The 26,412-nt window shown below is 51.6% G+C and overlaps 1 protein-coding gene across 2 annotated transcripts in view; it reads left to right on the top strand.

Moving 5' to 3' along the window:
• CPAMD8 (C3 and PZP like alpha-2-macroglobulin domain containing 8) overlaps nucleotides 1-26,412 on the top strand; it is a 99,952-nt gene that overhangs the window by 45,107 nt on the left and 28,433 nt on the right. For both annotated transcript variants that reach the window (XR_011256928.1, XM_069589146.1), the window contains exons 20-26: nucleotides 293-524; nucleotides 8,551-8,704; nucleotides 9,104-9,234; nucleotides 14,688-14,739; nucleotides 20,884-21,182; nucleotides 21,805-22,030; nucleotides 23,609-23,785. Coding sequence is in view for 1 of the 2 variants with exons in the window: in XM_069589146.1 (XP_069445247.1) it covers nucleotides 293-524; nucleotides 8,551-8,704; nucleotides 9,104-9,234; nucleotides 14,688-14,739; nucleotides 20,884-21,182; nucleotides 21,805-22,030; nucleotides 23,609-23,785 (1,271 nt within the window). In the remaining variant the exon portion in view is untranslated. The remainder of the gene's footprint in view (nucleotides 1-292; nucleotides 525-8,550; nucleotides 8,705-9,103; nucleotides 9,235-14,687; nucleotides 14,740-20,883; nucleotides 21,183-21,804; nucleotides 22,031-23,608; nucleotides 23,786-26,412) is intronic.

The raw sequence follows: 26,412 nt of genomic DNA on the forward strand, positions 1-26,412 counted from the left end.
TGAAAGTTCTTCTAAATGGAAGATGCTGAGCTTGAATTGTTGCCATGGTGGTACCTGTGACCCTCACAGAGGCAAGGATAGATGCCCAGATCCTGCAGGACAGTGTCCCGTTACCCAGTGAGGCCACCTGGGCCAAGCTTCTGGGAAGGGGATGGAGAGTGCAGGTAGAGGAGAGAGGAACAGCCAGGCATCTCCCTAAAACCCAAGGCCATGTCGCTGGATTCCTCAGTTCCCACTGGGCTGCTGCAGCACAGCCCCAGATAACAGCTCCTGCTTGCCCTTCTTTCTGCAGTGATCCATCTGGCGAGGAGACACTCAGCATGCAGGTCCCTGACTCCATCACCAGCTGGGTGGGCGAGGCGGTGGGTCTGTCCCCCAGGAGGGGCCTGGGCATTGCTGAGCCCACTCTGCTGAAGACCTTCAAGCCTTTCTTCGTAGACTTCATGCTGCCCCCCTACGTGGTCCGTGGGGAACAGGCCAAGACCCCACTCAGCATTTACAACTACCTGGACACCTGTGCTGAGGTACCAGAACCGCCCTCCATATACAGCCTCTCCTGTTGCCAGCTGGCGGGGAGGCGGGGAGGCGGGGAGGCGGGGAGGGGGCGGCATCCTTGATGTCGGGAGGCAGGGAGAGTTGTGGTCCTTTGGAGGGGGATGGGCTTGAGGGGCACAGTACCTGTGATGTTGGGTAGGCAGGGCGAGGTGGAATCATCTAGGAGGGCTCTGGGGTTAGCATCTGTGATATTAGCGAAGCAGGGGCTGGATGGATCAGGTCCTGCTTCACCCGCCGTCTAAGCCTGGGCAGGCTGTGGGTGGGAGTGTATGGTGAGGTTGGAGGTTGACAGATGAGATGGAGCCACTGTCCTTGACTCCGGGACCCTCAGGGCTTTGGGGGGGATGAGTGTCATATGTAATGACATGGAGTCAGGGGTCAGCAAACCTTCTCTGTAAAGGGCTAGATAGTAAATATTTCAGTCTTTGCCAGCCAGAGGGTCCCTGTTGCAGTTGCTCAACTTGGCCATTGTGCTTGAAGGCAGTCACAGATAACATGCCCATGAGTGGGCCTGGCCATTTCCCCATAAATCTTTATTTCTGGACACTTGAAATTTGAGTTTCATTTAACTTTCATGCATCAAAGAATGTGATTCCTTTTAGTTTGTTTATTTGGCTGCGTTGGGTCTTAGTTTCCACATGCAGGGTCTTCCTTGCATTTTGCGGGATCTTTCATTGCAGCGGATGGACTCTCTAGCTGTGGGCTTGGCTGCTCCTCAGCATGTGGGATCTTAGGTCCCTGACCAGGGGTCGAACCCGCGTCCCCTGCATCGCAACATGCATGTGTGTGTGTGTGCTCACTGTGGCTGACTCTGTGACCCCGTGCACTGCAGCCCACCAGGCTCCTCTGCTCATGGAACTTCCCAGGCAAGAATACTGGAGTGGGTTACCGTTTCCTCCTCCAGGGGAATCTTCCCCCTCCAGGGATTGAACGAATGTCTCTGGCATCTCGGGCATTGGCAGGAGGATTCTTTCCCACTAGCGCCACCTGGAAACTCTGGTGGATTCTTAAACGCTGGACCACCATTTTTTTTTTTAAGTTTCCCTTCTTCATCCCAATCATTAAAAAAAAAAAAAAAAAGTAAAAACCATTAGCTGCCTGGCCTTACAGAAACAGGTGATGGATTGGATTTAGGTTGGGTTGTGGGCTTCCCAGGTGGGGCCGGTGGTAACGAACCCAGCTGCCAATGCAGGAGACGTAACAGACATGGGTTCAACCCCTGGGTTGGGGAGATCCCTGGAGGAGGGCATGGCAACCCGCTCCAGTATTCTTGCCTGGAGAATCCCCACGGACAGAGGAGCCTGTAGGCTGCAGTCCATGGGGTCACAAAGAGTCGGACTTGATTGAAGCGACTTAGCATGCACACACGTGCCGACCCCAGCACAGAAGTGAGGAATCCTGGTGGCCCCCAGAGCAGGCACTCTCAATCTCAATTTCTACTGAAAGAAACTGATTGAACTTGTCCATGTTATTCCACCTGTTGGTGTGTCAGTTTCTACAAACGTCAAGCAGACAGGAGTCTTACAGGTGGATAAAGGGGTAAATGGGTCAGTCCATATAGCTGCTAAGAATGGTGATTGTGGATGTCCCACGGACCTTGTCAGTACTATTCCAACTCTTGGGGTCCCAGGGTCTGCAGGGTGCGTACAGTGGCGGGGGAGGTGACTCCTTCTCAGAGGAGGTGGAAAGGCTACTGTATCAATTTCTTGTGGCTGTTGTAACAAAGTAGCAGAAACTGGGCGGCCTAAAACAATGGAAATGTATTCTCTCACAGTTCTGGAGGCTGGAGTCCAAGGTCAAAGTATGGACAGGGCTGGCTTCCTCCAGAAGGAGGCTCTGAGAGATGGCCTGTCCTTGACCTCTCTCCTGGCTTCTGGGAGCTGCCCACGATCCTTGGCGTTCTCTTAGCTTGTGGCGGCCTTGTTCCAGTCTCTGCCTCAGTCTTCCCATGGCCTTCTTCTCGCTGTGTATCTTCTTTACATCATCCTCCTTCTCTGCACAGACTCTGTGTCTGAATTTCCTCTTAGAAGAGCCCCTGTCTTGTTGGATTAGAAAAAGTAAAAGTGTTAGTCGCCCAGTTGTATCCAACTCACTTCAGACCCCCCTGGACTGTAGCCTGCCAGGCTCCTCTGTCCATGGAATTCTTCAAACAACAATACTGGAGTGGGTTGCCATTCCCTTCTCCAGCGGATCTTCCCAATCCAGGGATCGAACCTCGGTCTCCCGCATTGCAGGCTTGATGCAATGACCTCCTTGGAACTTGATGACATCTGCTGAGACCGTAGTTCCTAATGAGGTCACGTTTACAGGTACCAAGGTTAGTACTTCAACATACTTTTAAAAAAACTTTTAAATTTATTTATTTGGCTGTGCCAGGTCTTAGTTGCAACAGGTGGGGTCTTTCTGTTGTGGCACGTGGCTTCTTTGGGCTTCCCTGGTGGCTCAGTGATAAAGAATCTGCCTGCCAATGCAGGAGACATCAGAGACTTGGGTTCTCTCCCTGGGTTGGGAAGATCCCCTGGAGGAGGAAATGTCAACCCACTCCAGAATTCTTGCCTGCAGAATCCCATGGACAGGGGAGCCTGGAGGGCCGTAGTCCATGGGTCTGCAAAGAGTCAGACATGACTGAGCGCACACACACGTGTGGATTCTTCGGTTTTGGCGTGCAGCGTCTCTTGGTGCAGCGTGTGAGCTCTCAGTACAGCGTGTGAGCCCTCAGTGCAGCGCGTGGAGCCCTCGGTGCAGCGTGTGAGCTCTCGGTGCAGCGTCTCTCAGAGCAGAGTGTGAGCCCTCGGTGCGGCGTGTGAGCTCTCGGTGCAGCGTCTCTCGGTGCAGCGTGTGAGCCCTCGGTGTAGCGTGTGAGTTCTCGGTGCAGCGTGTGAGCCCTTGGTGCAGCGCGTGAGCCCTCGGTGCAGTTGCGGCATGTGAAAATCTAGTTCCCTGACCAGGGATCGAACCCAGGCCCCCGCATTGGGAGCAGAGTCTTAGCCACTGGACCACCAGGGAAGTGCCAGGACTTCAACATATCTTACTGGAGGGACACAATCCAACCCATAACCACTACCCCAAGGAGGTGAGCTTGGTGATTTCAGACCCTGATGAGGAGGAGGGATGGCAGACAATGTGGAGGGAGCCGTGAGGACCAGGATCAGGTGGGGGCGGGATGGGGAAGGAGCGTTTGGGGGCTGAGCCTCAGTGTGGCTGCAAGAGGGCAGGGCCGCCCTCCTCCACCTCTGTAATCCTTTGTGTACCATCTCAGCCTGGACATCGGCTGGTGAGTGAGAGGAAGAGAAGGGAGGTGGGCTCCCAGGGTTAGGGGCAGCCCTCAGGGATGGGGATTGGGAGCCGAGGCTACAGCTGGCCGAGTGAGTTGGGGGCAGGGCCCGGGGTCCAGGTGGAAGCCTGCTGTCTGCAGGTCAGCATGGAGGTGGGGCTGCAGGTCTCAGGCTCGCCCTAGCCAGCCCAGGGAGGCAGCTGACCTCATCCTGGCCCTGCCCATGTGAATGGGGCCTCCCAAGGCTGCTGGCACATTTCCCACCAAGGGCAGAGATGTGAGTTGCAGCCCCAGGCCAAGGTCACCAGAAAGCAAGAGATTTTATCCAACCACTGCCCACTTTTCCTGAAAAACAGGGCTTTCTGGGGTGATTGGAATTTGCCACCTGAAAAGTGTCAAGGCTGCTGGGGATGGAAGTCCTGAGTGGGAGGCTGGCGGAACGCCCATCCCTCAGCTACAGTTTCAGCACGTCCTCGCCTCACTCTCCAGAAGACCCTCTGGACTGCAGCTCGGTGTTCCATTCACTAGGCTGCTTTGTTTCCTTATCTGGGTGTGAGAGATCTACTTGCCCGCCCCTCACCCCAGGGGCAGGGAGCAGGTTTCAGGCTCCTTTGTGAGTCTGAGCATAGATGCTGTGTCAGAGCCGTTTCTGAGCCTGGTCCAGAGTGGGGACAGCATTGTTCTGAGCCTCTGACTCTTGGCTCAAAGGGTGACCTTGAACTTACATGAAATCCTTTACTCCTTTTTTCCTTTGTAAATGCTATACCTCCACTGAATAGTTAAATCAACCCAAGAACATACTGCATGGAATGCCTTATAATGGCCTCCAGGCCAGTTAAGGACCCCTCCCATGCTGTGGCCTGGGCCCAGTTTTGAGGCTGGTATTTGCATTGGGCTTTCTGATGCTTATTTGACTCTATGGAATAACCACAGATCATGTACCCTCACATAGAAGTTTCTCCTCTCTTGGGTCTTTAATGGAAAGAAAATCCCAAGTAGGAAAAAAATGGTCAGCACAGCTCTAGAATAGAAATGGAACATCCAGAGGCTACCAGAAAGGAATTCCCAGGTGTAAAAAGATGTTAATGATTCAACTTCATTCACTCAAAAGCAGTCACCCAGGTCCCCGAGGTTTGCCGGGCTATGTGCAGGAATCTGAAGACCCGAGTGCCCAGGACGTGAGGTCTGCCTGAGCTCAACCTGGACTTCTGACACTGCTGACTCGGTTTTCTTGGGCGCACATCTCTGTGTCCGGCGCTGGGTGCATGGTTTTCCTTGTGCTATTATCCAGTGCACAGAAGGGCTGGGAGAGGAGGAGCTGTGGCGGTGCTGAAATGGTTTGATGTCCATTTGATGAAATGGTTTGGGGGCCTCTGAGGAGCTCCAGTAGCGTGGTCCATTATGTCTCAGTGCAGAAAGAACTCAGTGAGCGGCAAAGTGATAGAGATGAAGTGATTTATTGGAATAGGACGCTTGTGAGGCTTACAGGCAGGCAGACAAGAGAGTGCCATGCCCCAAGGACTTACTGGCCTACAGTTTTATAATCAAAGGAAAAGTCGGGAGGGGGCGAAGTCTGTCATCCTTGAAGTAAATGGCACGCTTCCATCATCAGCGCCCCCTTCAGGTTGGCCAGGGGAGTTTTCTTGTCCGTACATGGTCAAGCTGGGTCCACAAATTGTTGTTTTTTATGTGTGCAGAGAGCGTGTCCTGACTTAGTGAGCTCACTGGGCAGGATGTGGGTTTCATGCCGCCATTGTTTTATTGCCTGGGGGCATGCCTTGTGCTTCTGTTGCCTGGTTTCGTTGCTAAGCAAGTCTGCTTGGTTTTGTGGTTAAGCAACCCTACTTTCTTGAGTAATTGTTAACTTACGGGGTCTCCTGTATTTTTTCTGCTTACAGTCCCCTAGTGGGATTAACTATTTAATCACTTACTTTGTCTCTGCTGGTATCAATGCCATACGGGAAGCTCAGAGAAGCATTATGTTCAAGGTCCCCCAGGGACTGAGGGGCAGATCTGTGTTAGAACTAGGCGTCGGGAATTCCCCAGTGGTCCAATGGTTAGGACTCTATGCTTCCAACTGAAGGGGGCACAGGTTTGATCCCTGGTCCAGGAACTAGGATCTCACAAGCCTATGCTGTGAGATTAAAAAAAAAAAAAATTATATGCCTACAGGGAACCAAGAAAACCCTGAAAAGGGTTGGTTTCTCTGAATGTAGAGAAGCCTCTGGGCGATGTTTAAGCTGGGCACTGGGCCTGGAAGGGCATTCCTGGAAGAGGGAACAGTATACGCAAGTGACAGGGACAGAAGGCAGGTTGGCCTGTCCCAAGAGCTGCCTGTGACACAGTCCGGCTGGATTTTAGGCTCTGGTTGGGAACGCGGGAAAGAAGAAGGAGGTTTGTGCATTAGTCTGAGTGAGAACCGCTGCAGCAACAACCAGGGCGGTGGCCGTGGGTGGCCCAGAGGGGGTCGAGGAAGACAGGTGAAGGGCTCAGGGCGATAAGCTGGGAGCAGGGCCCCAACACCCAGACCTTTATCATTCATCTTTTTTTTCGGCTGGGCTGCACCTTCATTGTTGTGGGCAGACTTTCGTTATGGCCAGTGGGAGCTACTTTCTAACTGCAATGTGCAGGCTTCTCCCTGTGGCGGCCACTCCCGTTGCAAAGCATAGGCTCTAGGTGTGTGGGCTCAGTAGCTGTGGTACAGAGGCTAAATGCCCAGCAGCATGTGGGGTCTTCCTGGACCAGGGATGGACCTGGTGTCCTTTGCATTGCAAGGCAGATTCTTAACCACTGGACCACCAGGGAAGCCTTCATTCACCCTTTTAATGTGGTTTATCACTGGGAGGGGGCTTCCCACTGCTCAGGGGTAAAGAATCTGCCTGCTAATGCAGGAGATGAGGTGCAGGAGGTGCAGTTCCATCCCTCGGTTGGGAAGAAGGACATGGCAACCCACTCCACTATTCTTGCCTGGAGAATCCCGTGGACAGAGGATCTGGGTGGGCTGCAGTCCATGGGGTCTCAGAGATGGAGAGGTGGACACGACTGAGTGACTGACCACACCTGGTTAGGAGGAATAGGATTCCAGTCTCAAAAAGCTGGAGTAAGTGTAGGCTGGTTCCTAATCACAGGCTGGCCCCCGAGGGAAGCTCTCTCCTGGACTGCAGGCAGGCCCCCAGGTACCCAGTCCAGCTCTGATCACGCCCTGGTGGCTGGCCTGTTGGCTGGAAAAAGGCATCCTTGCTGGGCAACAGGTGTGTCCATGTGTTCAATTTTAGGAACAGGAGAGCCCCATGGACAGGACCCTGGTGGGTTACAGTCCATGGGGTCACAAAGAGTCAGACACGCCTGAGCAGCTAACACGCACACTTCCCTCGTGCTGGTCTGGAGGTTCCAGGAAAACAGGCCGATCCCACCCTTCAGCCTGGACAGTTAGTTCCTCCCAGAACCCAGAAAATGGATTGCATCAATACTTGATGCTTGGATTTCTTCTTTCCTCCCTGGAAGAACTTTCTGGAAGAATGGTGTCTTGAGGGGGATGGAGGGAGGAACCCCCAAATGGACCAACCGTTCTCATTCGGGTCTGGCTGGGCCTGCCCGTAGGCCATATTCAAACACTCTGTCACACTTGCCGCTGTAAAGCTTCCTTGTACACATTTGACTGTGTGTGTGACTTAGGTGCACTGAGGCTCAGGCGTCACTCGTGTGTCTTGCTCAGATCTGTCTCTTGAATTCCTGGGAGGGCGCCTGAACCCGCTAGGTGCTGTGCGTCTACTGGTTGGACAAGTCGATGTGGAGCAAAGAGCATGTTGTAGGTTGAGGGGTATAAACACTTGGACACACAACATGCACGTAGATAGATACGTGGTGTGCGCACACGCGTGTAGATAGGTATGCTTGCACACGTATGCAGAGACGCTTGTCTTCACACGCGTGCACTCATGCGTCTGGCAGTGCCATGCCTGCTACACGTGTAGATGTGCACACAGAGGTGCACGCATGCATGGCACACACACATACGCACGCACGCGTGTACACCAAGCTCTGTTAGGATGCAGTGGACCTCCATGGTTGGAGAGAGGGTCAGAGGAAGTGCTTTGTGAGGCCTGTGTGTGGAGTGGCCTCTCTTATCCCTTGGCTGGGGAGGATTGGAGCTGGATAAGCAGCCCTTGAATTGACCTTGGTCTCCAAGGGGAGCTGGACCAGTGAGGGTGTGGGGGATTGAGGGAAGCAGGGGGCTCCCAGCAGGACAACGTTGAGGAGTCGGTTCTTTTTTTTCTTAACATTTACTTATGTTTGGTTGTGCTGGGTCTTCATTGTTGCTTGTGGACTTTCTCTAGTTGGGAAGAGCAGGGGCTGCTCTCTAGCTGCAGGATGCTGGCCTCTCAGCGTAGACTACAGGCCCTAGAGCACAAGGGCTTCAGCAGTTGCTGCAGGTGGGCCCAGTAATTGCAGCACGCGGGATTAATTGCTCCGCCTCACGTGGGATCTTCCCAGACCAGGAATTGAGCTGGTGTCCCCTGCATTGCAAGGCGGATTCTTAACCACTGGACCACCAGGGAAGCCCGAGTAGTTGGTTCTGATAAGAAATGCAAAGGGGGTTTCTCATGGAGAGCGTGGTTTGGGGAGAAGGCTTCCAGGGTGGATGGAGTGTAGTGGGCAGCGAGGCGTGCTGGGAGGGTGTGCAGATTTTGGGTACCATGGACGCTTGCCCCCCTCTCCAGGTCTATGTGAAGATCTCAGTTCCCAGGGGCATCCAGTTTGTCGGACATCCTGGCAAACGCCATCTGACCAAGAAGACGTGTGTGGCCTCCGGGGAGACGGAGCCCACGTGGGTAGTTCTGTCCTTTGGCGACCTGGGTCTCAGCAACATCACAGGTGAGGTCCACGTGCTTATTGGGGCATCTCTCCTCTCCAGAACACCAAGGGGTCCAGGCGCTGAATCCAGGCATGGGGGAAGGGTCAGCAGGGCAGAACATGAGGTTGAGGGACAAGAGAGCTACTGTGGGAGTCTGGACCAGTCCAGAGTGATCAGGGGGTAGGGGGCCCCCTCTGGGGGAAGCCAGGCTCTTAAAGTGCCCCCCCAATGTAGCATGCCCTCACACTTGCACACGTGCGCACTCATGCACATCTGTGCCCTCACATACATGCAGCATGCATCATGCACATGTATGCGTGCATGCATCCCTGGGAAGCCTGGGACAAGAGTCGGGGGCAGAAGAGCGCCGGATGGGGTCCTGTTTTGAGAACCAGCACCGAGTACTCAAATCTCCGCAGCCAAAGCTCTGGCTTACAGAGAAACGAGCTGCTGCCGGGATGGGAAGTCCGTCAGACCCCCAGAGGAGAATTACGTTGACAGAAGGGTCCCCATCGGAAGGGACCACATCCGGCGCAGTGTGATGGTCGAGGTAAGCCCATGTCCTTGCTCGAGGCACTTGGCCAGGGCCTGATTGGCTCCCCAGTGAGGTAGGGGCTGGGGTGTGTGGGCCTTCCCCGAGCCAGGGGAAACCATTTGCACTCAGCCCCCACCAGTCCTGCTCTGGGGCCTGGGGCTGAAGGACCGTGGCAGTCATCCCCTCTTCAAGCGGCCGAACAGGCTTTGGTGCAGTGATGTGGGGCTCTCAAAGGCTGCAGGGAAGTGTCCTCCTGACCCCCGGGGTCGATCGCAGTGGAGGGTGGCGTGCCTTTCTCCCCTGGCTGCCTGTTCATCATAGACAGTTGCAGAGACTGTGAGCCGGCATTTGGAGGGCTGTCCTTGGAATGCCTGCGCGGGAAGGACGCAGAGCCTCCAGCCGGGTCACCCAGACCACCACCACCCCCCACCTCGCCTCCCCTCTCAGCTGTGAATCTGGGATCTGCCACTTGTCCTTGGGGCTCATCGAGTGTCTTGTGATTCCCAGTCTGCTCTGAAGGATTGGGTGCTCATACTCACCCGACAGCGTGGGGGAGGTTGGAGAACGCACGTGGCATCTCATCTCACAATGCTGGGCTTGTGGGAACAATGATGCCCCATCTTTTCTGGGGCTGCTCGGATGCATTAGAGCCCAGAGCTCTGGTCAGACTCCTGTTTATTGCTGCTCAGAGAGCACGCGGCAGCCCCACTGAAGGGCTGAAGCCCGGAGTGTTGTCCCTCCCCAGTGGCCCAGCTGCAAACAGCTGCCCTCCCTCCACTGCGGTCCTGGTGGAGCTGAGCGCAAATGGTTTCCATCAGCACCAGGAGTCACGTGCGAGCTGGGCGGAACTCCCGGAGGCGGACAGGTCATTGCTGCAGCTTTGTTGACATGACGTGATGGAGTCCTCAGGGACCCGTGTGTCATCGGATGAGGCATACGACCTCCACGAGCCAACAGGAATGGGATGGCCTCGACAGGAAATGCAGAAATCCCCAGTGACCCGCTGCAAAGCCCTGTGCACACTCCTGAGCCACAGTCTGCCCTCCTTTTGACCTGGAGGCCTGGAGCTCTTGTCTCTTTCCTCTGCAAGAAGAATTTCTAAGATGCACAGAGGAGGAGTCTCCTGTTCCTCCCACTCGCACTGCTCAGCTGTATCCAATGTCTGCAGCATCCGCTGGTCCAGCGATATACACTCAGCTCTGGGAGACGGGAGGTGTGATGTAGCCCTCAGAAGCCCTGAAATGTCAATGCAAAGACTGAAGCATGAATTAGAGAGATAGACTGATGCGACAGGGAGTGCTGGGTGCATGGATTCTCCCATCTTGTCCCGCCAGGGAACTCTGGGTGCACGGTTCACTCGCTCTATTACACGATGGACCCTGACCAGACGTCACATGCCACCTACCGGGTTGGAGGCCGAATACAACAGAAAGGCCATTCCTGAGAGGCACGTGGTAGGGAGGAGGCGATGGCTGTACCGTCATGAGTGCTGGGTCAAGCGGAAGAGGGGCCGCTGCCATCCCGCCCGGCAACCCAGCTGGCTCAGGGGATTATGACCTTTCAAACTTTTGCTGGAGAGCCTTCGATCACCCCACCATGTCTCAGTGGAGTTCACAGAATCGAAAAGAAGGCCGACATAATTCAGAGCCGTGAGGAGAGCCTCACAGGCATCACAGGAGTGAAAGGGGGTCTGCCCTCTAGGCCAGAGTTGGGCTCTGGAGTGACAGCCTTGAGTTCAAATGGCAACTGCTGGGCAGTTAAATGAGAGTATGTGTGGAAGGCATCTCTTGAGTTCCTGGCCTGAGTGCTACAGAGATGGGAGCTGCTGTCATCCAGGCATTTATAATGGTCAACTGGGGGATCCTGGACATAAGCCAGGGATGCTTTTTCCGTTTTAGGAAATGTCCATCAGCTGATGAATCAGTAAACATGGTGCAAGAGGATACAGTTTCGCAATATCATGGAACATTACTCGGTCATGAAAAGCAATGAAGCACCGATTTGTGCTCCAGTGTAGACGAACCTTGAAAACATTATGCTGAGTGAAAGAAGCCAGACACCGAAGATTGCGTAGCGTACCATCCCATGTATATGAAATATGCAGAATAGATAAATCCCTAGAACAGGCCAGAATGAAGCACTGTTATGTGCTATAAGGTTGCAGAAAAGTCCTGCCCGAGATAAGAAAAGTGACATTTCTCAGGGACCTGGTTTTGGAACCTGACTGGGAGCTGGCTCAAGCACAGAGGCAAAGGAGATTGGAAGCCAGGATCAGCTAAAAGCCAGGGCAGCGTGAAGGCAAGAGGCTGGCACCAGAGTCCCCTCTGAGTTAAGCTGGGAGAGGAGATAGGGCCAAGTGGCCAGGAGCAGCCCCACTGGCTATTTCAAAGGCTATGCTGGGGTGGGGGTGTGTCCGGGAGACCCTGGATGGTCAGGGGCCACGCTCAGCGCCAAAGGAAGGGTTCAGAGGCTGTCTCTAGATCTGCTTGTTGTGAACATTGAGTGTAAATGGAATCATACACTCTGTGGGCTTTCCTCTCTGGCTTCTTTCACTTAGCAGGGTGTTTTTGAGGTCTGCTTACATGGTGTGGTAGTTTAGTCGCTCAGTCGTATCTGACTCTTGCAAACCCACAGACTGTAGCCCGCCAGGCTCCTCTGTTCCATGGGATTTCCCAGGCAAGAATCCTGGCGTGGGTTGCCACTTCCTCCTTCAGGGGGTCTTTGCACGTCTCCCGCATCGCAGGCAGATTCTTTACTGCTGAGCCACCAGGGAAGCCGTATCTACAATCTACTGGTTTTCATATTCGTATTAGCCCTACTGGCGACTCTCTTTCCCCACATAGAACTCCTGTATTGTAGCAGGTATCAGTTCAGTGCCTCATCCCTTTTCATGGCGTGTAACGTTCCACTGTATCTGTTCACCCATCGGTAGACATCTGAGTTCTGAATCATTTTTATGACTGTATAGCTGTCATGGGTTTACAATGGCCAGGCCCTGTCCAGTGACAACCTCTTTGCCAAAAAGAGACTGAGCTGATAGCCTGGTAAGGGGGTTGCTGATGCCCAAGCAGAACCTTGGGGGCTCACCGTGGAGCCTGTGGCTGAGCAGATAGCCTGCAGACTCCATGTCAGATGTGCTGGGTATGAGATGACAATCCAGTTGGTGTCATCCACAAGGGTGTGCTTGGCCTCTTGGTGCCAGCCATGGGCCATTTTGCTGAAGATCTGTCAACTAGTTGCTCAGGGGGGACATCTGGTTGTGGCTTGTGTGCGTGAGGCGGGTTGATAGCGGGAAGTGGACGTGATCCAGACAGGTGCCTCCTGGACTCGTCATCCCTGGGTGGATGATGCCCATCTTCGCAGCATCTGCAGAGGGCTGGGGGCAGGGGGTGGAGGGAGGGCAATGAGAAGATTTAACAAGAACTGGCTGTTCAGTAGCACCGAGAAGACGTCAGCCCTGTCTGAAGTACACCTAACCCTCACATCAAGGTCAATGCCTTCATCACCTCCATCTTCAGTTCAGTTCAGTTCAGTCACTCAGTCAGGTCCGACTCTTTGTGACCCCATGGACTGCAGCACGCCAGGCCTCCCTGTCCATCCCCAACTCCTGGAGCCTGCTCAAACTCATGTTCATAGAGCCGGTGATGCCATCCAACCATCTCATCCTCTGTCGTCCCCTTCTCCTCCCACCTTCAATCTTTCCTAGCATCAGGGTCTTTTCCAGTGAGTCAGTTCTTTGCATCAGATGGCCAAAGTATTGGAGTTTCAGCTTCAGCATCAGTCCTTCCAATGATAACAAATAGAGGCCCAGGGAATTTAAGTGAGTGGCCCTGGGTCACCCAGCCAGCAGTGGGTGTATTAGGGTTCTCTGGAGAAACAGAACCAGTAGAACATAAATCTCTCTCTAGAAAGAGATTTATTATAAGCAGTTGGCTTACACGATCACGTATGCTAAGTTGCTTCAGTCGTGTCCGACTCTTTGCGACCCCATGGACTGTAGCCCACCAGGCTTCTCTGTCCATGGGATTCTCCAGGCAAGAATACTGGAGTGGGTTGCCATGACCTTCTCCAGGGGATCTTCCCGACCCAGGGATCGAACCCGTGTCTCTTACATCTTGTGCACTGGCAGGCAGTTTCTTTACCACTAGCACCGCCTGCGAAGCTTACAAGGTCATGGAGGCTGAGAAATCGATCATGGAGGCTGAGAAATCGATCATGGAGGCTGAGAAATCCACAGAACCAGGAGCGTCAAGGGCAGAGAAGATCGATGCTCCAGCTCAAAGACTGTCTGGCAGAGAGAGGATTCATCCCTCTTCCGCCTTTTGTTGTATTTGGGCCCTCAGTGGAGTGTTTGGGGGTTACCCACTCTGGGAGGGCCATTTGCATCACAGTCCATCCATTCAAATGCTGGCTCTTTTAAGAGATGCCCTCACAGGCATGCCCAGAAGTAACGTGTGATCAGATGTCTGGAGTTGACAAATAAAGTGAACCGTCACAGTGGGAGAAATTGGGACCCCAGGAGGCTGTCTGGCTGCAGTGGTCAAAGATTAACCCTTTAAGGTCTGACCTCAAGTGGCCCCAGCTCACCAGTCTGCTGACACTGCGAAAGGAGACCTGGAAAAGCTGGAATCCCACGGGTCAGGTGAAGCCCCGCAACGTGTATCCCATTAAGTTTCGAGTGCTCCCCCTTTTTAAAAACATTGTTCATTTTTGGCTGTGCTGGGCCTGTGTTGCTGCGCACGGGCTTTCTCTAGCTGCAGTGGCCGGGCTTCTCCTTCGGCAGCTTCTCTTGTCGCGGTGCATGGGCTCCAGAGCACCGGCTCGGGAGCTGTGGTGCACGGGTTTAGCTGCTCCGCGGCCTGCGTAATCTTCCCAGATCAGAGCTGGAACCTGTGTCTCCTGCATTGGCAGGCGGATTCTCAACCACTGGACCACGAGGGAGGTTCTTGAGTGCTCCCTTTGAAGAGAACGAGCCACCTGCCTACTGGGTGATGTCGTAGAAGGGGTGGGGGCAGGAGCGTGAGGGACAGGAGACAGAGGAGCCACTGGACGGTGGGACAGAGACCCCCGTCCTTGGCAGGCCTGGGAGCCCCGTTCTCAGCGCTCTTACAGGCCAGACGGGGCCTCGGATCCTGGCAGCCTTTGAGTCATTGTGTTCTTTACCCAGAGGGGAGAAGCCGGGCTGGGATCTGGGTGGAAAGAGTGGTCAGGAGGTCGGGGCGGGTATGTGAGAAGCCTGATCACTCTAGGTGTGGTTGATGAGTTTGACTAGAGCCGGGGGAAAGGGAAGCGAGCCTCAGTTTCCCCGTCTGCACACAGGAGGTAGGAGACTGGGTCCATCTCCGTGCCCTCGTGGCATCATTCTGCGGGGTCCAGACTCTGCAGCTCCGAGTCTGCAGCCGTGGGACAGCGGCCCATGCAGTGACTGCCTCCACTGGTGCTCAGTTCTCCCTATTTCTCTGTTTCAGCCTGAAGGAGCCCCCCGATCATACACCTACAGCGCTTTCTTCTGTCCCAACGGTGAGTCTCCCACGCCCACCCTGCCAAAGACTTTGGCCCTTACACCTACACTGTTGCAACTCCGTTGCTGCCAAGTGGACACCAGTCCTGCCTCGGGGCTGGGGACACCATGGCAAAGCTACTGAAATGTCCTAGCTAGGGACACATGTAAGGCAGAGTGAGGACTGGGCTTCTGCCAGGCAGGAAGTAAGCACGTCATGATGGTTGACTGCAGGTGCCAACGAGAAAAGAGATTGCCGTCAGGGGAAGGGGCTGTGGAACTTGGAGTCCCGAGGGAGGGACTGATGGTCTGGGGAAGGGAGGTCTTAGAGTCACAACACGCGAAAGCTGGGAGAATGAGAGTGACCCAGAGCCCAGGGGTAGCAGAGAAGGATGTGGGAAATCCGGGATGTGTGAGATCTGGGGTCCACCCTGATGCCCTGAAATTGACATTGGGCCTGCCCGTGATCTGGAAATGGGTACGAAATGCCCGGTGAGTGGAGTGGCCACAGAAAGACACTTGCACGCCTCTGCCTTGGTGGGGCCATGTCAGTGCCGGGAGGAACGTGAGCCTGAGCTGCCTATGGGAGGGTCTGACCCTACCCCGTCCAACCCCGCCTCAAAGAGCCCTCCACTTTGGAGCTTGGGCTGGGCCTGGCACTGGACGCTCCTCTGGCAGGTTTTGCCAAGGGGCAGAGCGGAGGATCTGGGATGGAATCCCCAGGTGGTGCCAACCCCTAGGTGCACCACCTCCCTATTGCCAAGGCAGTCACATCACGCTCTGGACCCAGGCTTCCTTTTGACATCCCCCTCCCCTTTTTTCAGTAGGTAGCAAGACATCACATATATGCTCAAATGATTTTGTAAATAATTATATGACTTTATTTGGGGGGACTTCCTTGTGGCTCAGCTGGTAGAGAATCCGCCTGCAATGCGGGAGACCTGGGTTCAGTCCCTGGGTTGGGAAGATCCCCTGGAGAAGGGAAAGGCTGCCCACTTCAGTATTCTGGCCTGGAGAATTCCACGGACAGTCCATGGAGTCTCCAAGAGTCGGACACGACTGGGCGACTTGCAGTTTATTTTTAGCTGTGCTGAGTCTCCACTGCTGAGCGGGCTCCTCTCTAGTTGTGGTGAGCAGCAGCTCCTCTCTAGTTGTGGTGTGCGGGCTTTTCATGGTGGTGGCCTCTCCTGTTGCGGAGCACAGGCTCTGGGAGCTTTAGTAGCTGCGGCTCACGGGCTCTAGGGCACAGGCTCAGTAGCTGTGGTGAAAGGTTGCTGCTGTGAGCCGTGAACGACGCTGGGGTCCTTGGCCTTCCGGGGAGAGGAATTTGATCCAGGTCCAGCGGTGAGGCTGTTCACAGCTTTTGTGTAATAAAATTTTATTAAAGTAGAAAAGAGAGAGAGAGAGCTTCTGACACAGACATCAGAAGACGGCAGAAAGAGTGCCCCCTTGCTAGTTTATAGCAAGAAGTTATATAGCTGTTCGCAAGCTGCTAATTAAAGAAAGGAAATGTCTCGAAACTAAGTTGCACCAGACCCCTCACCCACAACATAAATTTTGAGATAACATTGCACAAGGTGAATCATCCTGGGCCATAAAACAATTGACATAAATCTTGAAGAAAGGCAGGTTTCCAAGCAAGTACACAGTTTCATTAACATAGCTTAAGGGAACATTTCCATGAGTAAAACATGCTGGTTTGTTGAACCATTATCAGTTCTGAGTCTTAGGCAGAACCAGCTTGAAGAAAGGCAGAGTCTAAGGTAGATACATAGTTCATTAATGCAACTTAAGGAAAACATTTCTGTAAGAAAAATGCATTGGTTAGCTCAAGGTTTGAGAAAAGTTAAGTTCAGGTGGAACCAGGCATCATCCTGGCAACACAGAATTGTAAAAGAAACCTCCTTTTAATTTTGTGTAGAGAAGGAAAAAAAGTCTGACACTTGTAGTTTGCTTCTTCCTGCCCCTGAAGAGAGAGAAAAGACATGCCTGACACGTGCAGCCTAACTCCTCCTCCTGGGTACCCCTAGCCTTCCTGCCTGTTCCCCTCTCTGACGCACAGGCTTAGTTGCTCCGTGGCACGTGGGATCTCCCTGGATCAGGGATCGAACCCATGTCCCCTGCACTGGCAGGTGGATTCTTCACCACCGAGCTCCCAGGGAAGCCCTTAGAGAAGCGCAAATTGAAACGCGGTAAGTTATCCGAATGAGTAAAATAAAAAGTAGTGACAATGTGAAAAGGTGGCCAGGGTGTGGACAAGTTGGGTCTACCGTACATTGCTGGTGGGAACGTAGACTGGTACAGCCACTGTGGTTTCTGAGAACAGTTTGATGACTTAAAAAACAACACGCTGTCAGCATACCCACTGGCAATTATACTCTTAGGCATTTCTTCAGAGAAACGAAGACTTACACTCATGCAAAAACCTGTATACAAATGTTCATATCAGCTGGGAGCTCAGACGGTAACGATTCTGCCTGCAGTGCAGGAGACCTGGGTTCGATCCCTGGGTTGGGAAGATCCCCTGGAGGAGGGCATGGCGACCCACTCCAGGATTCTCGCCTAGAGAATGCCACGGGCAGAGGAGCCTGGTGGGCTACAGTCCATGGGGTCGCTCAGTCGTGTCTGACTGTGCACAGCGCAAACTGAAAACAGCCTAGATGTCCTTCCGCGGGTAAAGGGTTAAGCAAACTGTGGTCTGTCCATATGTCAGAGTATGAACCAGAGATAAAGAGAAAGACACTATTGATAATATGCAGCAACTGAAATGAAGGGGATTGAGTAAAAAAAAAAAATCAGTCCTAAAAGAATACATAAATGATCCTTTTTATAATATTGTCGAAATGACAAGATTTTAGAGATGGTGGTCATATTAGTGGTTGTTGGGGTGGGGAGAAAGGGTGTGACTCTGGTGATAAAAGTTCAACAAGAGGGATCCCACACAAATAGAATTGGAGCAATCTGAATGCGATCAAGGGATTCTAAGAGTACCAGTATCCTGGTAATGACAGTATACTAGAATTTTGCGAGATGCTACCTTTGGGGAAACTGGGTCAAAGATTTCTCTTTGCTATTTCCTAGAGTCACATATGGGCTTTCCGGTGGTGCTAGGGGTAAAGAACCTGCCTGCCAATGCAGGAATCATAAGGTTCGATCCCTGGGTCTGGAAGATCCTCTGGAGGAGGGCATGGCAACCCACTCCAGTATTTTTGCGTGGAGAATTCCACGAACAGAGGAGCCTGGAGGGCTACAGTCCATAGGTTGCAAAGAGTCGGACATGACTGAAGCAGCTTAGCATGCACACACGCAGAGTCACATATGAGTCTATAATTATCTCAGTAAATTTTAAATTAAAAACAGTTTTTAAAGTCACTGCATGAGGACTTCCCTGGCAGTCCAATGATTAGGACAGACTTTGCCTTCCAATGCAGGGGGTTTGGCTTCAATCCCTGGTCAGAGACCTAAGGTCCCACATGCCTTGCAGACAGGAAACCAGAACTTCGAATGGGAGCAATACTGTAAAATTCAATAAAGACTTCTAAAATGCACCCCCTAATAAATCTTTAAAAAGGTATGTGTACAAATCCTGTATGATTCCACTTATATGATCTCTCTAGAGTAGTCAATATCCTAGAGACAAAAAAGTAGGGGAGTGGTTTTCAGGGGCTGGGGGAGAGGAAAATAGAGATGTATTGTTTTTTGTTGGTGGTGGTGGTTTTTAAAAATGTATTGTTTAATGGATACAGAGCTTTAGTTTTACAAGATGAGTAGAGTTCTTAGGGTGGATGCTGGTGATGTTTAAACAATGTGAATGTATTTAACGCCACTGACCTGTACACTTAAAAATTGTTTAAGATGGCAGATTTTGCATTCTGTGTGTTTTATCACAATTTTTAAAATTGGGAAAGGAGAAAGCAATACCTATGTGCTAGAGAAAATTTATAAAAATAGAAATACAAAAACTCTCTCCTCTAGTTCCAGTACAAAGACATTTTGTTGTGCTTAGGGTTGATTATTGTTTAGCATCGTTGTGACTCCTGAGTGTATAGTTTTATGTCTTGCATTTTTCACTTAATACATCCTCAGCACTTTCCCCTGTTAACGTATTGTTTATAAAGTCTTTATAAACAGCACTTCAGAACAGCTTCCTTATGGCCCATTAAATGACTGCCCCATAATTTGATCATTACGGAACATTTTGAAACATTACTGGACATTTGCACATTGTTTGTATTTTTTATATTATAACCCACACTAAGCTGAATAGATTTGTATTCAGAGTAAGATCAGGAACATTTTTAACATGTTTATTGAGGTATAATTGACATATAATAAATTGGATGTATTTTAAGTGTAGTTTGATCAATGTTGAGACACATCTGTGAAGCCATCACCACAATTAAGGTAATGAAGATTTTTATTAACCCTAAAGTCTTGCCCCTTTGGAATTCCTCTCCTCTCCACTCTTGTCTCTAGAGAATCACTGGTCTGCTTTCTGTCTCTGTAGATTACTTTGTACTTTTTAGAATGTTATGTAAGTGGAATCATACAAAATGTTCTCCTTTTTGTCTGGCTTCCTTTACTCAACAAAAGAATTTTGAGATTTGACCATGTTGTGTGTATCAGTAATTCAGTCATTTTAAGTCTCAGCAGGATTCCCCTGGATATATGCATAACACTTTTTTATCTACTCACCTGTTGAAGGATATTTGAGTTATTTCCGGTTTGGGACTATTTCACATGAGCTACTATGAAAATTTGTGCCCAAGTCTTTGTATGGGTAATGTGTTTTCCTTTCTCTTGAATCGATACCTAGAAGTGGAATAGCCAACGCATATAGTAAGTATGTTTTTTAACTTTTTAAGAAGCTGTCAAACCATTTCCCAAAATGACAGTACTAGTTTGCATTCCCACAGGCACTGGATAAGCCAGTTCTGCCCCATTCTTAGCAACACTTGGTATGGTCTGTTTAATTTTAGTCATTCTAATAGGTATTAGTCGTCTCTCACTATGGTTTTAATTTGCATTTCCATCATGACTCATGATATTAAGCACCTTTTCATATGCTTATTTGCTATCAGTATTTTCTGCGGGGGTGAAGTGTCTGGTCTGATCTTTTAGCTTTTTAAAAGTTGAATTGTTTATTTGTATTTGGTTTTTGAGAGTACTTAAAAATGTATTCTGGGTACAAGTCTTTATCAGATGAATGCTTTGCAAAAATATTTCTCCCCATCTGTATCTTTTCATTATCTTCATAGTGTCTTTTAAAGAGCAGAAGGTTTTCATTTTAATGATGCTTATCACTTTTTCCTTTTATGGATTATTTTTTCTTGTTGTAGCTAAGATATCTTTGCCCGCTCCTACAGTTTCTTCCCAAAGTTTTATAGTTTTTGGATTTTAATCCATTTCAAGTTAACTCTTGGAGCCCATGCAAGGTATGGATCAGAGTTCCTTTTTCTTCATCTGGAGAGTTCATTGTTCTAGCATCATTTGTTGAGGACTTCTGCTGTTGAATTGCTCTTGCTCTTGCAACTTTGTTGAAAATCAGTTGTTTATATATGTATGGGTCCGTTTCTGGACTCCCTCTTCTGTTCCACGGAGCATTTGTCTGTAATGACACCGATGCAACCCTCTTGTGATTGCCATAGCTTTAGAGTAAGTCTCAGTGTCAGATGGTGTGAGTCCTTCTTGTTTATCAAAGTTGTTTTGACTCTTTTGGATCCTTTGAGTTTCCACATAAATTTTGAAATCAGCTTTGCAATTTCTTCAAAAGACCCTGCTGGGATTTTGATTGGGATTACATCGAATCTATAGATCAGTCTGGGGGGTAATTAACGTCTTCATAATATTATTTTCCGACCCACGAACACAGTCTAGCTCTCCAATGATTTGCATCTTTAGTTTCAGCAGCATTTTGCAGTTCCCAGCGTACGGGTCTTGCCCATCTTTCGTAGGATTTATCTCTGTGAGTGTTTCATCTTCTGTGCTCTATTGACAAAGAGGTCATCAAACCCGCTCCACTCCACTGTGCTTCCTGCAGCTTCGTGGGGAGCCACACTGGGACCGGTCCCCTGAGGTCCTGATGCTCAGCTCTGGGCAGGGGCAGGGGGAGGAAGGATGCTTCCGGTGCCCCCTCAACACCTCATCTCCTTCCCTCTGTCCAGAGAGAGTTCACATCTCCACGCCCAACAAGTACGAGTTCCAGTACGTGCAGCGGCCGCTGCGCCTCACCCGTTTCGACGTGGCCGTGCGAGCCCACAACGATGCCCGCGTGGCCTTGTCCCCAGGGCCCCAGGACACAGCGGGCATGATCGAGATTGTTCTGGGAGGGGACCAGAACACCAGGTCCTGGATCTCCACCAGCAAGATGGGTGAGCCGGTGGCCAGCACACCCACGGCCAAGATCCTCTCCTGGGATGAATTCAGAACATTCTGGATCAGCTGGCACAGCGGGCTCATCCAGGCATGACTGGGTTTGCCTGGGGCGGGCATGGGAACCACCTGGTCCTCTGGCACTTGTTGCTTCCTTATCCATGTGATGTGATGGCAAGGTGGGAAGAGAGGGGGAAAACTCGAGGCAGCCTTCAAATTGCTTACAGTCTGCCTGGCGTTGCTTCCAAAAACACCAGTGAGAGCTGTGGCAGAGAAGGTGCCCAGGGATCTGGGAGGCCAGGGAGAAAGGGAGTGGGTATGAGCAGGTAAGGTGAGGACTCGGGACACTTTCTGGGCCAAGCAAAGGAGAGAAAAGAAGTAGGTGTGAACAGCTTCCTAGAGGAGGAGTATAGCCAGGTAGTGTTTTGAAGTATGAATAGGAGTTCGCCAGGCAAACTGAAGCAGAGGCTGTTTCAAGCAGAGGGAGCCACATATGCAGAGGTTCCGGGGAGCCCAGTGACTTTGGAACCTGCAGATGCCCCACCTGTGTCCCTGTTGGGTGTTCAGCGAACAGTGTGGTTTCTAGTTTCTCTCATTGCTTATGCCCTGAGAATCCCACCCCACCCCGTGAAGGTGGCCAAGGCCTCTGACCATGTCTGAACCCAGCTGCCTGCTTCCTGCCAGCACCCAGCAGCCTTGGCCTCTTCTTCCAGGTTGGCCATGGTCCAGAGCCATCCAATGAATCCGTCATCATGGCCTGGACCCTCCCCAAACCGCCAGAGGTCCAGTTCATCGGTTTCTCCACTGGCTGGGGTTCTGTGGGCGAGTTCCGCATCTGGAGGAAGGTGGAAGCTGATGAGAGCTACAGCGAAGCCTTCACCCTGGGGGTCCCGCACAGCGCCATCCCCGGGTCTGAGCGCGCCGCCGCCTCCATCATAGGTGTGTCTGCCCTGCAGCCTGGCTTGGGGAGGATGGGGGCAAGTGTCACCTCCGGTTCATTCTCATTCTGGGTTTTGCGGGCGGCATGTGCCTTTGGAGCCTTTAGCCACACACCCACTCGCCTGACCAGCAAGCAACTTCCAGTGTCTTCTCTGTGTTGGGTGCTGGGGCCAGACTCAGAGGTGACCCCAAGCCTGCCCTTTGGGGGCTCAAGTCTGGCTGAAGAGGCAGGTCCTTGCCTTCTGTGGGGTGACCCCGAGGGGTGTGTGGTGAACTTCATGAGGGCAGTGTGTCTGGGGTGATATACAAGCAGGCTGAAAGGCCAGGTGAAGTTAGCCAGGTATGGGGTGGTGGGTGGGAGCTCTGGGGGTCCAGGTGAGAGGGGCAGGACCATTTCAAATGCTTAGAGTGCTTACTGAGCAGGGGTCAGAGGCTGTGGCCAGGGACTTCTTGAGCACTGGCTTGTCTCCTGTGGCCCAGGCACAGGAGTGGAAAGTGGGGACTATGTGACCCATCTAGTGCTGGAAATTGGAGGGTGGGAAGGGCGTGAAAGGCCAGGAAGAGGCAGACAGACACGAAGGAGGGGTCTTGGGTCTCCGTGACATCAGAGGACGGAAGCCCTGGCGCTTGGGGCAGCTTGGCGGTTGTCACCGGGTCAGAGGATGCTGGAGTTTATGATTTCTGAAGCATGAAATCAATTCAGATGTGGCCTTCAGGATGATGGCCCAGCTTGAGGTGATGAGCATGGGGGAGAAGACAGACAGGCAGGGATGGAGAGGAGATGCAGGCAGGTAACTGTGTGCCAGCCAGTGGCTTCAGCGCAGCAGGATGGCAGTGTAGCAAAGAACTGGAAAACCCAGAAAAAAGCGGCAAGAAAGTAGCCAGCCAGGCCCCGCCACAGGAGGAGGCCGCAGGAGGAGCAGCAGCCTCAGTGGGCAGAGGAAGGGAGGTGCAGTCGGCAGGGAGTCCAGGAAGCGTATCAGCAATATTTGGGGGCATAAAGGCCACGGAGAGGGAGACAGAGTACTGAGGGATGAGAGCACAGTAAGTCAGAAATAACAGGAGAAAAGAACTTTCAAAAACACACCAACAATACCACACATATAAGAAAACTCGTGGTATAGAGAAAACCACATTTCATATTGGAAGTCAGAAAAAATATGTGGAATGGAGTGAAATGACTGGATTGACATCTTAACGTTTGTGGGATGCAGCTAAAGTTGTGCTAAGAGGAAAATGTATAGTCTCAATTGCACCTATTTAAAAATCTAGAAAGGAAAAAGCGTTTACTAATAATAACATAATGAAAAGGTAGAAAGAACACCTGAGTTACAACTAAAGAAGGGAGGGAAGCGTGTAAGATAAGGCCAGCAAGTGTCCACCAAGGCCAAGAGATCAAGCAGGCTGGATGGGCAAGGATGCCTCCCAGTCTCAGAGGGCAGCCCTGGCAATCAGAAAATGGGAGGCTGGTGTTAGGCCAGGGGTGGGCCTCCCTCTGAGGAAAGTCGTCCCTAGGACAATGCCAGGGCATTAAATGAGGCCAGTCCTCAGCCCATTCGTCCTCTTCCTTCTCACCAGGAGACGTCATGGGGCCAACTCTGAACCATCTCAGCAACCTCCTCCGGCTTCCCTTCGGCTGCGGAGAGCAGAATATGATTCATTTTGCACCTAATGTCTTTGTCTTGAAGTATCTCCAGAAAACCCGGCAGCTCAGCCCTGAGGTGGAGAGGGAGACCACCGACCACCTAGTGCAAGGTACTTGGGCGCAGTAGCCTCGGCCACACTGGGCGCAGCCCACATGCCACGTGCAGAGGATGGGGAAGAAGGCAAAGACGTTGAAAGAGGCCAATCTGGGTGGCCTGATCTGGCCCCTGTCAGTTGGAGCCTGGCGTCTGCACCTGTTGGGAAACTGATCTGATTGCTGGTAATCAGCCATGGGGAGAGGAAGAGCATCTTCTAAAAATGTAAATTTTCCTGAACAACTAGAGCAATATAATAGCATTATAAAAACATTTGGGGAAAAAAATAAACCCCTATAAGCTTCCCATCATGCTGGCTCTCCTCTGCCCTCCAGGAGCACAGGTTAGCTTTGCCGTTCTTGGTGTCTCATAACACAGCATCCTGTGGCATGCCTCCCCTCAACCCTGTCCTGTGTACATAAGATTCATCCACTGGGCTTTGGGGAGCTGTTATCCATTCACCTCCATACTATGTGGAGACAGCAGTCGGCATGTCTGCAGATGGGCTTTGGAGCAATTTGCAACTCAGGGCTTTTAGAATGGTACTGTTGGTAATTGTCCTGTTTGCATACTTGGTGAAAACTCATCCAAATTTCTGTGAGGTGAAACTGTTGGGTCTTAGGATGGATTCAGTTTGTAATCACTTCGGGAGGCTACACTGTGTTTTTGTCACATGCATTAATGGAACGTGACATACTGAACTCTCCTCTTATTTCCAGTATTATTTATTTATTTTATTTCCAGTTTTTTCCCCCTAAATAATGCAGCATTGAACATCTTCAGAAGTAAACCACCAGTACTGAACTTCAGAAATAAACAAACACCATTGTACTTCTTTAGAAATGAATAACACAGCACTGATCATCTTCACAGATAAATAACACAACACTGAACATCTTCATAGATAAATAACACAGCACTGGACATCTTCCATTGCCATGAATCAAGTCCTTTGGGCAAGGAACAGTCCTGTTTGGGGGTGGGGTACAGGACCTCTGAGGGCCCTGAATTACCCTCTGCACATCTAAGCCTCGCAGGGAGCGGGAGGAGGGAAGGCTGGAGATGGCATCCCAGCTCTGTAAGAGATTCCCATTTTGTGTCCCTGGGTAGGACCTGCTTTTCTCAGTGCCTTTGTCTCCTTCCCAGGTAACAAGGGAGTTAAGTCAGTTGATACCAAAATTCTGGGGCCTCCTGGGCTCTGCTTCTGGCCTTACACTGGAGCCAAAGTGAAAGGAAGGCATGGAGGAGGCTAAACCTAGCTCTGAAGCTGGCATCAGCCTCATGCCAGGCATGTGCAGCTCCATCCACGCTGCCCTGAATTTCCCTCCTTGCAGCCCCTGTGCTAATGGTCCTCGTGTCCCAGATGAGCAAAGTGAGCCTCCTGGGAGTGAAAACGCACCCAAGACCTCACAGGGGCAAGTTGTGGGGGCTTCTCAGACCCCAGGCTCCTCTGGACTGGGGCACAAGGCGCAGGCAGGGCACTAGACCAAGCCAGAGAGAGACGAGAAACCACTATCACAATCACGGAAATTTACCGAAAACGACTCAAGAATGCCTGGCTCAGATGATGCTGGCCCCTGTGAGACGGGGAAACAGAGGCATGTGAAAATCTCAATTCCTAAGACAAATCTGGAGTCCCTGTCTCCTGGCCTGTTGTGGTCCCCTGTTATTATGTTCCAAAGGCAGTCCCGATGATCTAGAACCATCTGTCCTCATGGATGAGAAAGGAAAAACTTACGATGAAAAACGTGTAGCTCTCCGAGGGGCTTCCCTGCTGGTCCAGTAGTTAAGACTGTGCACTTCCACTGCAGAGGCTTGGGTTCAATCCCTGGTTGGGGAACTAAGAGCCCACATGCTGTATGGGGCACAGCCGAAAAATAAGATGAACGTGCAACTCTCGGATGGAAAGAGAAGTCAGAGGTTGCCATGGGCTAGAGGTCTGGCTGTGTGAAGGCTGACCACAGACTGCCCGGAACCTTAAGTCTGCTTGGTCCGTGGTGGAGGGGGAGGGGCAGGGCTCAAGTTGGCAGGTTGTGAAAGTCTAGGATGTGGGTGAGTCCTGGCCTCCCAAGGCCAGGCACACACCTCAGTGAACCCATCCAGATTCAGGTCCTTGACTGCCATCCAGAGTGTGATGACCTATAGGGATGAGCGGCAGCCTGGACCTCCCCTCTACCCAACAGCTTTTCAGACTCAACAGGTCCCAAATCGACCCCCACCCCCTGGTTTTCCGACACACCTCTGGTGTTAGTTCCCTTGGGCTGCCATAACAAAGTACCGCAAACTGAGTAGGGTAGATCCGTAGGACTTTATTCTGTCCGCTTGAAAAGTATTCACAACCTTAAAGTTGAGAGTTATGTTTTACTTGGTGGGAATTTTTAGGACTTCAGGCCCCGGGGACAGCATCTCCAGTAATCCTGAGAGAGCAGCTCCTAGAGGGGAGGCGCCAGGTTCCATAGAAGTTTTACAACAAAGGGCGGGTAGTCTGAACATCAAAAGATTATTGTTGAAGTAAACCAGACGTTCCAAGTTAAGGAATTTAGCGCTTTTCTCTGTATGGGAGGATGCAAGAGTTTGGGCTCACGGAAATCATTCCTTTGCTGTGCACCTCAGCTCTTTGGGGCCAGTATCCTGTTTTGCACA

The sequence above is a fragment of the Ovis canadensis genome, chromosome 5 (genome assembly GCF_042477335.2).
Source record: "Ovis canadensis isolate MfBH-ARS-UI-01 breed Bighorn chromosome 5, ARS-UI_OviCan_v2, whole genome shotgun sequence".
NCBI lineage: Eukaryota > Metazoa > Chordata > Mammalia > Artiodactyla > Bovidae > Ovis > Ovis canadensis.